General features: G+C 39.7%; 1 protein-coding gene across 4 annotated transcripts in view; it reads right to left on the minus strand.

Moving 5' to 3' along the window:
- Positions 1 to 5,453: 5,453 nt before the first annotated feature.
- The window catches only part of LOC126194647 (poly [ADP-ribose] polymerase tankyrase-like), a 282,846-nt gene continuing 267,755 nt past the window's right edge, over positions 5,454 to 20,544 (minus strand). For all 4 annotated transcript variants that reach the window (XM_049932830.1, XM_049932829.1, XM_049932828.1 and 1 more), the window contains exons 18-19: positions 6,336 to 6,492; positions 5,454 to 5,847 (exon numbers count right to left, since the gene is read on the minus strand). In XM_049932830.1, coding sequence (XP_049788787.1) covers positions 5,767 to 5,847; positions 6,336 to 6,492 — 238 coding nt within the window. In that variant the 3' untranslated portion in view covers positions 5,454 to 5,766. The remainder of the gene's footprint in view (positions 5,848 to 6,335; positions 6,493 to 20,544) is intronic.

Here is a 20,544-nt window from a genome sequence, read left to right on the forward strand (position 1 = left end):
TCCTCAGGTTTTCCCCTTTTCCTTTCTCTGTCAAACAACCTTGGTTAGCCTCAACCTGTTTTGTTCTCAAAACCACACGATATCTACAGTGAAGGTCTACAACAGCTGTCTGACACTTCTGCATACAGTGTCTGCCACCAGGATCCCATCCCTGTGATTCAAACTGACCTGCAGTCCCTCCCTAAAATCTCATGTTCCCCACCAGGACTAACATCTCAATCCATAGAACTTCTCACTACACCAAAACCATGTCACCCCCGCCCTTTACCTTCTGCCTAAGATCCAGAAACCCAATCATCCTGGCCGTCCTATAGTTGCTGGCTTCAGAGTATCCACCAAACGTATATCTGCCTTAGTTGATCAACACCTGCAACCGATAGTATTAAGACCCCCTTTCTACATCAAAAATACCAACCATTTCCTAGACTGTCTGAAGTCCGTGCCTGTCCCATTCCCATCAAACACCTTGCTTGTCACCATTGATGCCACCTCCCTTTATAGCAACATCCCCCACGTACATGGTCAGTTTGCTGCTGAACATTTCTTCAGTCAGTGCCCACCTGATTCCACAACTATGACATCCACCTCATTCCAAACCTATGACATACTTCCTACTCACCTTAATCAACTTTACACTTACCAACAACTACTTCCCCTTTAAGGGGCCGACATACAAACAGATCAGGGGTATGGCCATGGGAACCAGTATGGCTCCTTCCTATGCCAACCTTTTCATGGGTCACTTAGAGGAGCTTTCCTGGGCTCCATAAATCTGGATTGGTTTACATACACTGATGACATCTTTATCATATGGACTCATGATGAAGCTGACCTGTCAAAATTACTGGAATCTCTGAATACCTTCTCCCAAATAATTTCACAAGGTCCTATTCTGAATCCCATGCCACTTTCCTTGATGACAAGCAACAGTACTTTCATGTCTAACTTTCCCTCCCATACAGCCTTGGCATCCGAGGCAAACATATTTGTTCGGATGCAGACTCTTTACAGCAATACACCACCACTCTCACCTCAGCCTTCACTGCATGTAATTACCCCACCAGCCTAGTTAAAATACAAATTTCCTGGGCCATCACACCCAATCCTGGTACTGCTGATCCCTCCTCAAAATAGCTTCCGAGCACACCATTGGTGACTCAGCATTATCCTGGTCTGGAATGTGTTAATCAGCTACTTCGACAGACCCATGACTTCCTAAATTCATGCCCTGAAATGAGATTCATTCTGTCTGAAATTTTGCCCACGATACATAGAATAGCTTTCTGTCACCCTCCCAATCTCTGCAATGTTCTTGTCAGACCCTATGCTCCTTCTGCACCTATTTCCCTACCCTATGGCTCCTACCGCTGTGACCATCTCTGCTGCAACTCTTGCCCTATGCACCGTTCTAACACCACCTATAATAGCCCTGTAACTGGCAAAACATATACTATCAATGGGAGAGCCACCTGTGAAACAACATGTCATATACCAACTGTTATGTAAATGCTGTTCGGCCTACTACATCGGCATGACTACCACCAAATTATAAATTAGGATGAATGAGCATAGGCAGAGGGTGTACGAGTATATTGGCAATTCGCAATATCCTGTTCAGAGCATGCTCTACAGCACAACATTCGTGATCTCGGCATCTGTTTCACCACACACACCATCTGGATTCTTCCCCCAGACACTAGTTTCTCAGAACTCCACAGGTGGGAACTAGCGCTACAACATGTCCTTGGTTTTCGCCACCCACCTGGCCTTAATTTACGTTAATTTCTTCCATCTCAGCATTTCTTCACTGTAACTACTCTTTGCTTCACTCCATTTTAGTTTTCCACATCTTTCATTGTCTTTTCCGTCTAGTTTTCACTGCCCCCTTCCACCTCTGTTACGAACAATGCACTTAGCTTTTCACTCTTATTAACTCATGCTTAATGTTCAAGCAGTAATCTCTGTCTGCACATTACTCCGTTTTCCACCCTTACGCTCTCAGGTTTTCAAATCCCGTCCGATGCAGTCCCCAACAATCAGTCTTTCCTTCTAATCCCGCACGGAAGTCTCCCCTGACCTGGAGTTCTGGGTGACTTTCCCAAAATCTACTCCTTTTCCTTCACCCCTCTTCCTTCCCCTTCAACCCTTCTGTCTGAAGAGGAGGAAATTAGCTCCGAAAGCTTGCCAATACAAAAAGCACTATATATATATATATATATATATATATATATATATATATATAACAGAGGGAAACATTCCACGTGGAAAAAATATATCTAAAAAGAAAGATGATGAGACTTACCAAACAAAAGCGCTGGCAGGTCGATAGACACACAAACAAACACAAATATACACACAAAATTCAAGCTTTCGCAACAAACTGTTGGCTCATCTGGAAAGAGGGAAGGAGAGGGAAAGACGAAAGGATGTGGGTTTTAAGTGAGAGGGTAAGGAGTCATTCCAATCCCGGGAGCAGAATGACTTACCTTAGGGGGGAAAAAAGGACAGGTATACACTCGCACACACACACACACACACACACACACACACACACACACACACACATATATATAAGAGAGTGCATTTGTGTGTGTGAGGTGTTTTCTCATGCCAACAGCTAATTTATGCATGTTGTACATTATTAAGGTAACTTTAGAGGGAAGAAAGAAGCAGCAACAGAATGTGAATGAAAATCCTTTTATTTACACAAATGTAGAAACCCAGCTACTAATGTACATAAGCACCAATTTGTTCAAACACTTATTGCACCAATATGGCTACTTTTATTGTAATTTATTTAATGAATTTCTGTTCAAGTATTTTTGCATCACAGGGAAGACATCATTTTGCATGTTGTTACTTTGAATACTCAAACAGCTGTCTGAAATTAGAGGGGGATAGTCATTCCATTGCTGGAGTTTTGGAGATGTTCTAAGTGTGCGCCGAATGCAGTCCAACATTATAATGATGAACAGTATTTTATACTAATTTTCTCACCTCTCTATATTTCATATCTACTCTCAGCCACTTCAGCATTTCACAACAGGTGTGATACTAACTGTGCGAGCAGAGGTGGCCATTGTCAGCATACATCCCAACAGCCGTCATCTGCCGGAATCCGCTTGCATGAAAAAGTATATTTAAATCCAGAATGTATGTCAATTTCTCCCGAGAAGTTCATAAATAGAATTCAGAAAATGGATTGGTCTACTAACTAAGTAGTCAAATAACTAGCGGGTTAATTGGGGGCGGGGGAGGGACTGTGGAGTCTGAAACATTTTATGTGTTGACCAATGAACACAAAGACCAGGGGCTACAAATACTGTAAGAACATTGCAGTTTCGACTTCATGAAATGTTATTACAATACAGCAGTTCAATTTTCTGCTGGAGATTACTCTTATAGGTACATACTAGACACTAAAAATCTATATATTATTGGCTTTTGGAAAAGTACCATCAATAACCAAAGCCAAGTGGTAACAGAAACAGTCACAAACTTTTTTTTCCCCTTCTTCTCAGTACAAGAGAAAAAAGGGGCAGAGCCTGGCAGATGTCACGGCTGCAGAAAGCAAGTATATTTGTTTGTTTAAGAAGGAAAAAATCTTTTGTGTCATTTTAAAAGAAAAATAATATGATATTACAAATCTTTTATTGGGACTGCAATGTTATTTTGTGTTACGTATTTTTTGTGTCAAGTGTTTTAATGTTAAACGTTATTTCACCACATCTGCACTATACTGGCAATGTGTCACTGATAACTTTATCTACTAGGTAGCTACTAATTTCATTTTCTTATTACTGGCATTAGGTATCTCTCTTGCTTATAGGGCTGTGTTCACTGTTGAAAATCATTAGTTTAATACAATCTATATCAATTCAAAATGATGCAATTTGCTAAAGCAGGTTAACACCAGAAAAATGGAAGGAACATGACTGACAACACACACCTCATACAGCACAATGAGTTATTTGACAGAAACTGCGTTTCTTTAAATATAGGGTTTAGTATGAAAACATTTTTATTGTATCCAATAATATAAGAACATATAAAACAGCAACACAAGTTGTAACATAACTATGTAAAAAGACACTTGATGGGAGACTATGCGTCCTGCACAAATATTGAGAGATTGCTACAGACTCTTCTGTCAGTGCTGTCATCTAAGTTTTCAAATATTTTAGCTACATAAAGATGTTAACTTGGCTCAGTGCCAGAAAAGCAATCCAAATGTCTAGGGTTCATTCCCCAGGCAATTCTAGGATTCTCATTTCACTTCCAGGAATTATTTGCAAACATGAAAAAATGCCAGGTTGCAGCATGGTTTGAAGTCGAAATCAAACTGTAAGGTCCCTTACAACTGGCTGAGTAAGTCAGTTTAAAGGCTGGAGAAAGACAAGAGCATACCACTTCCAATAATGGCATGTCTAGTTAAGTGTGCCAGTGCGCAAACAAACATTCAAGCTGATGACAGCTTTACTTTTGTAAAGGCATCAACAATACCACACCATGACATGGGACACTTATTGAGGTGAAATTTCTGGTTATTTCTGTTCACTTGATTCGTGATCCATTTCCAATACGTAATACTCATTAATTAAGATTTGGCATGAACAGTCATTTACTTTTATCACATTACAGCACAAAAATGTGGGAGCTATATGGGAATGTTCCCGATACCGGTGTATCAATAGGTGAGTTCACACACTCGGAAAATGGCATTGTGCTCTGATTCGAGTCAGTTCCTTCGGAGGATTAGTTTATTCAGTATTGTTCTGCTTGCTCGCATTCATTCAGGAAAGCACATCTCATGATACACTTCATCAACTTCTTATACAAAAGGACATTACACTTTACTCACATACAAGGCACTGTCTCTGGGGACTACTTCCAGAGTGCACACATTCACTAAAGCTGATGGGCAGTCTTTGGCTGTCATTGTGCTAATAGAACTGCACAATTTTCACAGCCATGAGATGAATGTCATCATGTTCAGCAAGGTTACTGATAAATATAACAGTGACCTATGTTTAATTGCCTTGTGCTAACATTTAGCACAAAAAACAATACCTGGTTGAAATCAGGACAGAAGAGATGAGCACATAAGGTGTGTTTTAATGCACCACATGATGTATCAGCCAACTGCATCATTCTGTTAAATCTAAAAGTAGCGAGACCTTTAAATTATGGCTTGTACATTAAGTACTTCTGTCATGTATGGTGGCTGATAATTTGCCACTGCAGTGTTCACCATGAGTGACAAATAAAACACAAATACTACACCCATGAGAAATATATTTGCTATTTGTTTCCTCCTTTTAGATTTCTAAATCCTGTAAAAGTCTCATGTATTGTTATCTGTGACCAAAAATGTTTCTCTGATATCTGAAAGCTCACTATTTTGAACAAGGAATATATCAAAAGGACTTTTAAAACAAATAATAACACTAGTATCTCAGTTCCTTAATTTATATTTTTGGTAACAACCATAATATAAATTTCCCCTTCCTTTAAATAATGGCAATGTTAGAGAAATACTGCTGGGATTGTAAGAATGTCTGTAGCATGATCAATAGCGCACTAAGTGGGCCACTGGTCTGCGTCATTCCAGTCATCAGTCTTGCATATGCTAGGTGGCTGTGCCACAGACAGCCAGTGCAAGCAATGCAGGGCAAACTGTAACAGCTCGCCACCATTGCAGCAACAGTCCTGGGGCCTTGTCTCAGAGGGAGTGGGAACTGGCCCACTGCCTGCCAGAGTCACCAATCATCTGCTCTCTAGTTCTCCACTTGTTGGGCTCTCCTCTGGCTTCACAATTTGGTAAGTGATGAGATATTCTGGATAAGCCTGTAACAAAACATACATTAGGATCTTGGAAACAGTCTGACAGGTACGAATATCTAATACAGTACTTATATTTTGAAAAAGATAGTCGCTACTCAACATATAGTGAGATGCCAAGTTCCAGACAGGCACAACATAACGACTGTCAGAAAGCGAGCTTTTAGCCAACAAAGCCTTTGTCGAAAATAGACAAAACACACACACACACACACACACACACACACACACATGCACGAAACCAGTTCACACATACTTGACCACCGTCTCTGGCAGCTGAAACCAGACCAACTGCCAGAGACTGTAGTCATGCTTGTGTGTGTGTGTGTGGTCTATATTTGACAAAGGCCTTGTTAGCCAAAAGCTCACTTTCCGACTTTTTGTTGTGGCTATCTGTGATTCGGCATCTCCAGAATACGGTGGGTGGCAACTATCCTCTTCATAATATTGTTACAGTCCATCCTGGATTTTCCACTGTTTAATGTAGTACTTACCTGTTCTCCCCTGTACACAACGTACTCAGGAAACGTCAGACCACCAGCACTGGGTCGTCCCATTACAGAGTGGTGACCAGGTGGTGCATGGGCCATTTTCATTGCACTAAATTGTAGGAATGACTTCCCTAAAGTAACTCTGCACAGCAACAAATGCCTGTAAATAAAAAAGAAAATCTCTCTTCAAGCAGAAATTTCATGAGTCTGTGTTTCATAAACTATTTTGCCGATATCTTAGCATGCATAACTTTGCTCTTCTCTGTTTTGCAACATTAGAATATTAGACTAGACACATTTGCTTGAAAGCAGAGACACTGAACAACTATTTTTAAATTATTCACTGATGCTCTACATTTCATAAATCAGGGTGTATATGTGGTGAAGGGGGCAGAACTGGATTTTTCCTGGATGTGTGTGTTAAAAATACACTTTCTTTCTGGGTGACAATGCAATATTTTCCTCCCCAGGGTGAAAGTATGTGTTTTCTGTGTTATGTGACAATATATTTTCCCTCAGATCTGTAAATTGTATCAGTCCTTTGAATGGTAAACATTTTATACACTGGCACAGAACTTTCAGATCTCCGAGCAAAATGCATCACTTTTGGAAAGATCTTTAATGCGCAGCAACATGTACACTGCATATTTTGTTATTATGAAAGTATAAATACAAATTCCCCAAAGTAGTTTCCAAACAAAGAATGCCAAAATATAAAATGTGATGCCAATGCTACAATACAGAAACAGAGAGCATAGTAGTGTTCTGAATGGTCTGGCAGAAAACTTCGAATTTGGGAAAATATGGCATGATAATATGTATTCTTGCTTTTCAAAATATTACAGCTAGATGATATTTTCCATCAAGAAAAGCTAAACTTTCACTGGTTTTAAAAAAAGTTTTTGCTGTTTTTTCTGAGCATGTTATTAGGCAGGATCCTACGAGCACAGCTTAAATTACAGCAGCTGAATATTCCTGATAAGCGTGACAGTAAATTGCACTGCTGTGAACAGAACATTTCATGGTTTACTTGGCCGAACACATATTCCAATAAGCATTTTGACTTTTTTACAGAAAAGATGATTATGTGTGAAATTGCTCAAGAACTCACTTTCCACTTTTTTCTGAAGGATTATACTTTTTGCCATCATTATTGCATAATTTGTAATCTATAAAGAACTAAAGCAAATATGAAGCATTGTCTTTTTTAGCCTGTGTTACCGGTACCCTCTGAGATATATCCGACACCAGTAAAATTTTAAATGATGGCATAAACGGCTGGTCTTCTGGGCCTGAAATTTTTCTAAGTGGCTGGCCTTCAAAGTATTAGGTTTTGAAAGAGTCGAACGCTCCATGAATTAAGAAATTCATCACACATTCTATTACAACATGTAATTCATCTTGCATAAAAGGAAATTTACTTTGAAAGTAATGTTTCTCAGACCACCATTCACAATATTTTCCTGCAGCCAGGTAAAAATGTAAACAGTTGTGATGTCATGCTCATCGAAAGCAGCTTCTTGTTAGGAAGTATTGCAACAATTATTTTGGTGTTATTTTCTTGTTTGTGTTTTACTCCTGCAATATTATTGTGTGGTAGCAAGTTAAAGTAAAATTCTTTGTTAGAGTAACAGTTCTTATCAGTCAAAATTACAAAAATTTAACTGAAAACCAAAATAATCAAAAATTTCCAGACTCCTAAAAGATTCCCAGGTATTAGCAGGATGAAACAATTCCCGGGTTTTTCCCAGATTTTCCGGTTCTGCCAGAGCGTACATACCCTATAAATATAGTTAATGGGGTGAACCAGAACTATAATTATCTGTTAAGTCATTAATGAGGAACAGACTACATGTAACATTTTTGTGTTCACTGTTTCAGCATTTGAAACTAAGTACAAGCCAGAATAATACCCGTGGATAGGCCATGACTGACATCTTTTCCATTTTATTTATTAATCTTTGCAAAATGAAATAAATTATCATCATCGTCATTATTCTTTGTATCATCATCATTGCTTAGATTTTCCTAATAAAAGTTTTGGATATGTAATGACTTTTTCTCAGGAACAGGAAAATTTCATATTATTATTTTGCAAATAAAGAACTATGGCTCTAGATATGATGTCCGACATACTTCCAATTAACTCCACTCTGGTAACAGTTCTTTTAAGTGCTGATGTCACATTTCTCAAAACTTTTGCACAGCAAACTATACAAAGAATGACAAATTTTTGAGAGCACTTTTATGTGGTGCCTCAATAAAATTGCATGTTTTCTCAGTACGTGAGTATAAATATTAAAACCACCAAACTGTAAATCACGCTCTGGAGAAATGTGTGGTGAGTAATTGGATTAATAATGGAAAAGACCTACCGTGATTTAGTAACAAAATTCAGAAAATGTCAAGGATCCAGAGATTGTTGCACACTCGGGTCAAAAAAGGACTTGGAAATGTCGACAGACAAATGTTAGAAATATTTGTGTGTATAAAACCATCAATGCATAAAGCATATGAAACTTCCACCACCATACCTTAGTGAAGGATCTTGCCAAGAACCTGAAAAAATTCTACTGTAGCAATAGAAGACAGCAAAAGGAAGGCTGCAGTTTTAAATTTCGTATTTAAAAAAAGTCACTGATTTATGAGGATCATACAGACAGACCATCATTTGAACCTAATGCAGACTCTTGTATGTAGGATATAGAAATAGGCATTTCTAGTGTTAAGAAGCAACTGAAAAAGTTAAAAAACAAATAAGTCCCCAGGTCAGACAGAATCACAATTTGGTTTTACAGAGACAAGTCTATGGCAATGACCCTTTACTTGGCTCACATTTACTGCATGTCTCTCACACAGTGCGAAGTCCCAAGTGATTGGAAGAAAGTGCGTGGGACTCCCTGCATGTAAGGAGGGTAAAAGAAAGGACCCCACAAAATTACAGACGCATATCTTTAACAGTGGTATGATACAGAATTCTTGACTATATGTAAGTTTTAATATAATAAGACTCCTTGAAACAGAAAAGCTTCTGTCCACAAATCACCACCGATTTCAAAAGAACCATTTATGCAAATCTCATCTTGCCTCTTTCTCCCACAATATCCTGTGAACCATGGATGAAGGGTAAGAGGCAGAGTCCATATTCCCAGATTTTTTAAAGTGTTTGAGTGCATTACAAACAATCATTTTCTTATTTGCATTTCTTGTATTTGTCTTGCTGGTACCTATTGGATATTGCATGCTTCAAACTAATGAACATTGCTAAAGAATTTTAAAATAGAGTCAGAAGTGGAAAAAGTTCTAACATTTCAGACATATTATTCACAATGGATTTAATACAGAGGTGAAGGCAACAGGAGCAGCTTGTAACCTTTGTATTGTGTGTGCGATGAGTGCTGTATCTGATGAACTGATCATTTAAACATCAAGTGACACTTGCATTTAATAGGCAAGGTTCAAGGTTCAGAAGGTGGAGATAGGGGTACTGCATCCTCCAATTCAGAAAAAAAAAAAAAAACTTGCTGCATTTTTGCTTGACCATCATCAGTTTGCTCCTTGGGAATTTCAATGCAATACTGTTATTGGTGATGAGTTATGATGCCTTTATGTTAACTTTTTAAGAAAAAATTATTGGCTGAGCCTAAAAACACACACACACACACACACACACACACACAGAGTCGAGCAAAGGGCAGTCTGAACACAATATTTTGCCAGTGGTTCAAAAAGGGCATTGAACACTACTAACCCCTCCTGAGAGGTGTGCCTATCGCAGCTAGTGTTTGTTGCCAATGACTAAGACGCCTTTCTGTTACAGTGTAAGAGAAACAACCCACAAAATTGCATCATGTGGTCCTACTATAACATGATTCACTCTGCTGATTTCACAAACAAAACTACCCAGGAGTTCACTTTAAAAATCATCCCTCACACACCTTTTATACCTTCAAATGTTCACCATTCTCGATCCTTATCAATAAACTGATAAGAAAATACCTTGCTGGATGAAAATGCACTCCAAACATGTTTTAAGAAATCATTGACTCAGATCCAGTAGAATTTTACAGGTGTGGAATTGATAAACTACATGAGCATTGTCAGACTGTTTTACATAATGTGAGAGAAGAGTCTCTTGATGATTAATTTCTCTCTGATGTAAAATAATAGAAAAGCTATCATATAATACACTGTAGTAATATGAATGAAAACTATATACTGAAATTCCGTTGTAATAAAAAATAAGGCTCCTGAAACAGGAATGAATCTATATTGGCACAAATTAGTAACATGACATTCACACTGGGCTTCAAAATGGTCCATGTTTACTTGCTGTCCTGTGTCAATCTCAAATAGCACAGAAATGTGGCAGTTCATAAATAAAATAAGTAAGATTTCGTTATTGATTTTCAATCTGGCTGCCTATAGCTCTGTCACACAAGTGATAAAAGTCTGGCCTTCAATGAGACTGGAAATGTGAATCAAAGCAGCATTCACTTCACAGGTGACCATGTTATCTCAGAGACAGTGAAGAGATACAGTATTTGGCTCTACCTTATTGCCCCAGTGGTGGCTGCAACAGCTAAATTGCAATGCAAAAGATGAGATCAGTTGCAATTTCCACAGGGAATGACTTTCTTGGACAACCATAAATTGATAACCTTATTTCACACCTTATGTGTAAATCACACAGGTTATACAAAAAATAATACGAATATATCAAGTGAATTAAACAGAGAAATTCTGTGCCATACAGGAAGTACCTCATCATTCACAGAGCTGCCAAACATATTCTGCGTTGTTGCCACGATTAAGTTATACTACTAGTAGGAAGAATTCAGCTAATGTGTTCCTTGAGTCAGCTGTGAAGTACCTACAGATTCTGTCTCAAAGAAGTCGTGCGGAGGGTTGGAATACCAAAAGTAAGTTTCACTGAATCTTATTCACATTTCTGTAACTAGGTTTAGGGAGTAGCCATAGTTAGTAATAATACTTAGACATATACCAACTGCAAACAAAACATCATACAACAATAACTGTCACAATTATTTGTGTTTTTCTGTCTTCAGCAGACTGAAAACTAAAATGCTCATCACCGGACATGATTCACATTTTTGGAGCAACTACAGTGTTTATACTGTGAATGTTATGAGTAGGCAACACATCTTTTCATTAACTATAGACTTAGAAAATATATTTTTTGAGACTGCTGTCATTGGAACTGTCCCAAAAAGAGAGAAATTAAGAGACAACAACACAGCATTGATTGCAAAATGTAAACAGGCACAGGGAGACTTCGTAAGCTATGAATAACAAAGTTCCAACCAGGAAAGGCTACCGTGCAGGCTACCGCATGCAATGACAGATAATGTGGGCTCAAAAAGCCATTGAAAGTTAAACTGGTCACAGATAGCAAGGCGTCAAGAATATGAACATTTCTCATTGCTATAATGGAGGCAAAGATCAAAACAGTATGGTATCCCATAAGATAAATGACAAGAGACATCTTAATTTACTTGTAAAATAACCTTCTTGCAGTAAAAAATTCAATTTTCCACCTCACCTCATTGTTGCTTATTACGCATGCAACATTTCATCAAAGTTACACATAAACATCTGGCGAAGCCATTGAAAATTAAATTAGTCACAGATAGCAAGGCATCAAGAATCTGAACATTTCTCACTGCTATAATGTAGGCAAAGATCAAAATAGTAAGCTTTCCCATAAAATAAATGACAAGAGACATCATAATTTACTCGTAAAATAACCTTCTTGCAGTCAAAAATACAATTTTCCACTTCACTGTTGCTTATTATGCACACATCATTTCATCAAAGTTGCACATAAACATCTGGCGAAGACAGTAGGATAATTCAGCTCCAGTCCTGCAAGTCTGTTGACTATCACTGAGTTGCCAAATGTGTTCTGGATGGCATTTTATATATAATTGGGTTTTGAGACAATATTAGGGATTTGAAGAACATTTGTCTTTCTATCTGTGTAATAACACTTCAATGGCATCCTTTCCACAGTCATTGTTTTGTGATGTCATCAGTTCATTTCAAACACATGTGAATCAGAGTGTACCACCCATATAGTCAAACAGTCAAATGGTAAGTATGTTCCAGAACAGTGGAAGAAGGATTACAGTGAGTTTATTACTTAACTAACTGTAACATGTGAAACATGGAGTGACTTTCATTTCAGCTGCATAGCAGAAGGTAATATTTGTTAAGGATTTACCTGCAGATTTAATGTAATTACCACAAGAAGGAACACTGTGCCTGCTTGGTGGTAATGAGATAGACGTGCTTCTTACTTACAAGAGGAGGCCGCCAACTGTGAAATACAGATTCGATTCATACTGCGCATAATAAAAGCTCATGGCCAGAGGTGTAATGTGGCAAAGCACCAAGATGCACTTCTCAGCCGTTGTCGAGAAAATCCGACAGTTAAAAGAAACCGATGCGGTGAAATACTCTCTACGATTAACAATTTTCTACAGCGTCGTGGCGCAGAGGTAAGCGCTTGGGTTCATAATCCGAAGGTCGCCGGATCGAATATCGCGCCATATAACCTTTTTTTTCGTAATTCACACACACACACACACACACACACACACACACTATATAACAGAGGGAAACATTCCAAGTGGGAAAAATATATCTAAAAACAAAGATGATGTGACTTACCGAACGAAAGTGCTGGCAGGTCAATAGACACACAAACAAACACAAACATACACACAAAATTCAAGCTTTCGCAACAAACTGTTGCCTCATCAGGAAAGAGGGAAGGAGAGGGAAAGACGAAAGGATGTCTGCATATGTCTGTATATGTGTGGATGGATATGTGTGTGTGCGCGCGAATGTATACCTGTCCTTTTCTCCCCCTAAGGTAAGGCTTTCCGCTCCCGGGATTGGAATGACTCCTTACCCTCTCCCTAAAACCCACATCCTTTCGTGTTTCCCTCTCCTTCCCTCTTTCCTGATGAGGCAACAGTTTGTTGCGAAAGCTTGAATTTTGTGTTTGTGTTTGTTTGTGTGTTCAAAAAATGGTTCAAATGGCTCTGAGCACTATGGGACTCAACTGCTGTGGTCATAAGTCCCCTAGAACTTAGAACTACTTAAACCTAACTAACCTAAGGACAGCACACAACACCCAGCCATCACGAGGCAGAGAAAATCCCTGACCCCGCCGGGAATCGAACCCGGGAACCCGGGCGTGGGAAGCAAGAACGCTACCGCACGACCACGAGATGCGGACAGTTTGTGTGTCTATCGACCAAACATTCAACGTGGGAAAAATATATCTAAAAACAAAGATGAAGATGATGTGACTTACCGAACGAAAGCGCTGGCAGGTCGATAGACACACAAACAAACACAAACACACACACAAAATTTAAGCTTTCGCAACAAACTGTTGCCTCATCAGGAAAGAGGGAAGGAGAGGGAAAGACGAAAGGATGTTGGTTTGAGGCAACAGTTTGTTGCAAAAGCTTGAATTTTGTGTGTGTGTTTGTGTATCTATCGACCTGCCAGCGCTTTCGTTCGGTAAGTCACATCATCTTCATCTTTATATATATATCTAAAAAGAAAGATGATGAGACTTACCAAACAAAAGCGCTGGCAGGTCGATAGACACACAAACAAACACAAATATACACACAAAATTCAAGCTTTCGCAACAAACTGTTGCCTCATCAGGAAAGAGGGAAGGAGAGGGAAAGACGAAAGGATGTGGGTTTTAAGGGAGAGGGTAAGGAGACATTCCAATCCCGGGGGCGGAAAGACTTACCTTAGGGGGAAAAAAGGACAGGTATACACTCGCACACACACACATATCCATCCACACATACAGACACAAGCAGACATATTTAAAGACAAAGAGTTTGGGCAGAGATGTCAGTCGAGGTGGAAGAGTAGAGGCAAAGAAGTTGTTGAGAGACAGGTGAGGTATGAGTGGCGGCAACTGGAAATTAGCGGAGATTGAGGCCTGGCGGATAACGAGAAGAGAGGATATACTGAAGGGCAAGTTCCCATCTCCGGAGTTCGGATAGGTTGGTGTTGGTGGGAAGTATCCAGATAACCCGGACGGTGTAACACTGTGCCAAGATGTGCTGGCTGTGCACCAAGGCATGTTTAGCCACAGGGTGATCCTCATTACCAACAAACACTGTCTGCCTGTGTCCATTCATGCGAATGGACAGTTTGTTGCTGGTCATTCCCACATAGAATGCATCACAGTGTAGGCAGGTCAGTTGGTAAATCACGTGGGTGCTTTCACATGTGGCTCTGCCTTTGATCGTGTACGATCGTACACGATCAAAGGCAGAGCCACATGTGAAAGCACCCACGTGATTTACCAACTGACCTGCCTACACTGTGATGCATTCTATGTGGGAATGACCAGCAACAAACTGTCCATTCGCATGAATGGACACAGGCAGACAGTGTTTGTTGGTAATGAGGATCACCCTGTGGCTAAACATGCCTTGGTGCACAGCCAGCACATCTTGGCACAGTGTTACACCGTCCGGGTTATCTGGATACTTCCCACCAACACCAACCTATCCGAACTCCGGAGATGGGAACTTGCCCTTCAGTATATCCTCTCTTCTCGTTATCCGCCAGGCCTCAATCTCCGCTAATTTCCAGTTGCCGCCACTCATACCTCACCTGTCTCTCAACAACTTCTTTGCCTCTACTCTTCCACCTCGACTGACATCTCTGCCCAAACTCTTTGTCTTTAAATATGTCTGCTTGTGTCTGTATGTGTGGATGGATATGTGTGTGTGTGCGAGTGTATACCTGTCCTTTTTTCCCCCTAAGGTAAGTCTTTCCGCCCCCGGGATTGGAATGACTCCTTACCCTCTCCCTTAAAACCCACATCCTTTCGTCTTTCCCTCTCCTTCCCTCTTTCCTGATGAGGCAACAGTTTGTTGCGAAAGCTTGAATTTTGTGTGTATATTTGTGTTTGTTTGTGTGTCTATCGACCTGCCAGCGCTTTTGTTTGGTAAGTCTCATCATCTTTCTTTTTAGATATATTTTTTCCACGTGGAATGTTTCCCTCTGTTATATTCTTTATATATATATATATATATATATATATATATATATATATATATATATATATATATATATATATATATAAATAGAATAGAAAGAAATAGAATAGAAAGAAACATTCCACGTGGGAAAAATATATATAAAAACAAAGATGATGTGACTTACCAAACGAAAGCGCTGGCACGTCGATAGACACACAAACAAACACAAACATACACACAAAATTCAAGCTTTCGCAACAAACTGTTGCCCCATCAGGAAAGAGGGAAGGAGATGGAAAAACGAAAGGATGTGGGTTTTAAGGGAGAGGGTAAGGAGTCATTCCAATCCCGGGAGCGGAAAGACTTACCTTAGGGGGAAAAAAAGGACGGGTATACACTCGCACACACACACATATCCATCCACACATATACAGACACAAGCAGACATATTTGACATATGTCTGCTTGTGTCTGTATATGTGTGGATGGATATGTGTGTGTGTGTGCGCGCGAGTGTATACCCGTCCTTTTTTTCCCCCTAAGGTAAGTCTTTCCGCTCCCGGGATTGGAATGACTCCTTACCCTCTCCCTTAAAACCCACATCCTTTCGTTTTTCCCTCTCCTTCCCTCTTTCCTGATGAGGCAAAAGTTTGTTGCGAAAGCTTGAATTTTGTGTGTATGTTTGTGTGTCTATCGACGTGCCAGCGCTTTCGTTTGGTAAGTCACATCATCTTTGTTATATATAAACAAAGATGATGTGACTCTGTGTGTGTTTGTGTTTATGATAGATCATAATAGTCATGACGCCGGGTTTGCCTGGTCAGTGGGTGGCATGTTGCGTATAGCTGGTAGCTAGTGGCTGCTGATTTGTTCTGGTCTTGACGCCGCCATTGGCGGAATTATATCCGGAAGTTTTTGCTATCAGTGGGGGTTTAGACAGTGAAGTGAATTATCTTTGAGGTTCCATCAGATATAACTTTTGCAGACACCCAAAATGATTTAAAAACTATGGCTTTGAGGAGTCTCATACTCACGACTCTTATCTCTACACAGCGCAATGTTTACCACTAGACCACGAGCTGAGACACCTCTGTAATGGCTTGCGAAGAATGACAGAACTTTCTCCACACACTTCCACATCCTACATTGTTTCCAGATCAGGCAGATGGCTGGACTTAGAATTCCGAGTGACGGTTGATTATATTGACTGATTTAAGTCCCTGTGGCAGCAGTGTTTTAAGCTAAAGACGGAGTATAATTACAATACCAGAAGGAAAAATGATATTCATTACTACACATTAAGGTTGTCTCTCACACAAAAAAGGGTGCACAATGCAGCAACTAAAATTTTTGATCATTTACTCAATGATATAAAATGTCTTGACAGATAGCAAAGCAAAATTTGAAAACAAACTGTAAAAGTTTCTCCTTGCCAACTCTCACTCCAAAGAAGAATGTCTATTACAATAATGTGTAAAAGGTGGTGAACAGGAATTACTAACTCACTTCAGTACATTTAATAACAACACTTTTTATGTTCTAAATGCAGAACATTTACAAATCAATTTGCAATGTGAATGTGAAATGACTCACTCCGCATCATTAGGATTTATTTTGCGATTGATCCATGGAACATGAAACTAACTAACTAATAAACTACAATTTAGGAAATGACAGGTAGCTACTTAATGTAAAGAAGACACAATTTGTAGACAGGTACAATTAAAAGACACTGAAATAAAGCTTTCGGCCACAGCCTTCATCAGTAAAAGAGAGATGCACATCGTTCACACACACACACACACACATGCTAGCACACCTCACACACCCTATACCTCTATTTGTCATTTCTGTTCCTGTTCTACTCACAATTGGAGTAAGGGAAAAATGACTGTATGCCTCCGTATGAGCCCTAATCTTACCTTCATGGTCCTTATGTGCAACATATATTGTCAGCAGTACAATCGTTTGGCAGTCACCTTCAAATGACATTTCTCTAAATTTTCTCAACAGTACTTCTCGAAAAGAACATTGCCTTCCCTCCAGGTATTCCCATTTGAGTTCCCGAGGCATCTCTGTTAACACTTACGTGCTGTTTGAACCTACCGGTAACAAATCTAGCAGCCCGCCTCTGAATTGCTTAATGTCTTCCTTCAATTCGACCTGGTATGGATCCCTAACACTCTAGCAATACTCAAGAATAGGTTGCACCAGTGTCCTTTACAGGCAAAACACTCTTTTCTAATATTCTCCCAATGAACTGAATTCAACCATTTGCCTTCCCTAGCACAATTCTGACATACTCGTTCCACCTCCTATTGCTTTGCAACATTATGCCCAGATATTTAAATGACTTAACTGTGTCTAGCAGGACACTACTAATACTGTACCCAAACACTACAGGTTTGATCTTACTACTCATCCATATTAACTTACATTTTTCCACATTTAGGACTAGGTGCCATTTATCACAACAACTGAAGTTTTTGACTGTCATCTTGTACCTTCCTACAGACACTCAACTTCAACACCTTATTTTACACCACGACATCATCAGCAAACAACTGCAGATTGCTGCCCACCCTGTTCGCCATGTCATTTATGTATGCAGAGGACAATAGTGATCCTATCACACTCCCCTGCGGCACCCCTGACAATATCCTTGTCTCTGATTAACACACACTGTTGAGGACAACATACTAGGTTCTATCATTTAAGAAGTCTTTGAGCCACTCGCATATCTCTGAACTTATTCCTTTGTTAACAGCCTGCAATGGGGCACTGTATCAAATGCTTTCTGGAAATACAGAAATACGGAATCTGCCAAATGTCCTTCATCCACTGTTCGCAGTATATCATGTAAGAAAAGGGAAAGCTGAGTTTTGCATGAGCGATGCTTTCTAAAACCATGCTGATTCGTAGACATAAGCTTCTCAGTCTCAAGAACGTTTGTTATATTCGAACTGAGAAAATGTTCAAGGATTCGGCAGCTAATCAAAGTTAGGAATATTGCTCTGTAATTTTGAGGGTCCATTCTTTAAACCTTCTTATATACAGGCGTCACCTGCACTTTTTCCAGTCGCGTGGGACTTTGTGCTGGACGAGAGATTCACGATAAATGCAAGCTAGGTAAGGGGCCAATGTCTTAGAGTATGCTTTGTAAAATCGAACTGGGATTCCATCCGGACCTGATGATTTATTTGCTTTCAAATCTTTCAGTTGCTTCTCTACGCCAGGTATGCTTATTGCTGTGTCGTCCATATGGGGGTCAGTCTGATGGTAAATGATGATATTTTTGTGGTATGTTTGTACGCTTTTCCTGCGTGAACGATTTCTTGAATGTGAAATTTCGACCTTCAGCTTTCATTTTGCTATCTTCAACTGCCCCCATCACACTGGTCAACAAGCCTTAGACCTGCTTAGCAATTTTACGTAAGACCAGAATTTTCTCAGGTTCTCTTCCAGATCTTTTGCTTTCCTATGATAGTTATATTTATTGCTATTGATTCCACTTCATCTCTCATCCTGATGTACTTCCTTTTCATCCTTGACCTAATCCATCCCCCATCCCTCTCTCTTCGCTTACTGCAAAAAACACACACACACACACACACACACACACACACACACACACACACACACACATACCTCATTGTTCCTTTTCACCTACATTTTTGTGAGTTTTTAACGTATTTATGTGCAGTTTCACGTATTTTGGCATATTTTTATGTACCTGAGTATATTTTTTCATATCTGCGCATGTTTCTGTATGTCTAAGTATTTTTAATGTATCTTTATGTGTCTTTTTGCATATCCATCTCCTCTCACAACCATCAATACATTTTGTAGATTTCTGGGCCACTCCCATTTCCTTTGCACCATTCCTTGACAATGGACCCTTGTTCCAGCTTTCTGCACCAATTCAGAAAAGTAGGCCTTTCCCTGGTTAAAACCCAGTCCCACAACCTGTTTCTCAAAGGCTGCCTAAACCATGGAATCCCCCCCCCCCCCACTCCCCAAACGGCCTAACTGTAAAGATTCATTTCTCTGGATCCCACCCGTCCTTTCAAATGACCTACACCTTTCCAGATTCCACCAATCCCTGGTCTTCACAAACTTGATACTGCAAAAATATATCTCCATGGCACACCAGAACAAACGCTGAGCAAGGTGGCGCAGTGGTTAGCACACTGGACTCACATTTGGGAGGATGATGGTTCAAACCCACGGCTGGCCATTCTGATTAAGGATTTCCATCATCTCCCTAAGTAGCTTCATGCAAATGCCAGCATGGTTCCTTTGAAGGGCATGGCCAACTTCCTTCCCCATCCTTTCAAAATCTGATGACATCGCTGTTTGGTCACTCCCCCCAGCCAGCCAGAACTACCTCTGCTTCCTCCGCAAGGTACTATTACTCTGCAATCCCTACTCCATACATCACACCTCTGATACTGAATTCCTTGGTCTCCAGCACTTGTGGGAGCATTCCAGACACCACCTCTGTAAGTTATCCAACCTCAGGGTGTGTACGTGGACAAGGGAAAAAAATTCCTGGATTTTTCCCGGAATTCCCGGTTAAAATACACTTTCTCCCGGGTGACAGTATGTTTTCCCTTATCAATTGTTTGAATGATAATGGTTTTATACACGGGCATACAATTTCCCAGCACTTTAGAAAATGAAACTCGGGGAAAAAGACACATTCTGGAAATATCTTTGATGTGCAGCAACATGTACGCTGGGTATTTTCTTATTACGAAAATATACATTGGAATTCCATCAGACACCGCATGTTACTTTACAAATAATTGAAATCGAGATTTCGATGCACTTTTGTAAGCCGTTCGTAGCTCATGTCACGTGATCTCGCCAGCCGATGACAGCGGATATTCAGAGCATAAGACACGTGATGTAGTCAGCCAACAGCAACATCACTATGAGTAGCACGAATACACAAACAGGGAAAGTTAATAGTTTAAAATAATATACATAGTGTTGCTACAAGAAAAGAAAAGCTTTAACAAATAATATTGGTCTCTAAGGTCAATAAGCTGCAAGACAAGCAAAGCTTTCACATATACTGTTGATCTTTTTTGTGCGTTTTACACTTTAAGATACATCAAACAAATGTGCCAGTAAAATTTTAATAATGACAAATG

The sequence above is a fragment of the Schistocerca nitens genome, chromosome 7 (assembly GCF_023898315.1).
Source record: "Schistocerca nitens isolate TAMUIC-IGC-003100 chromosome 7, iqSchNite1.1, whole genome shotgun sequence".
Taxonomy (NCBI): domain Eukaryota; kingdom Metazoa; phylum Arthropoda; class Insecta; order Orthoptera; family Acrididae; genus Schistocerca; species Schistocerca nitens.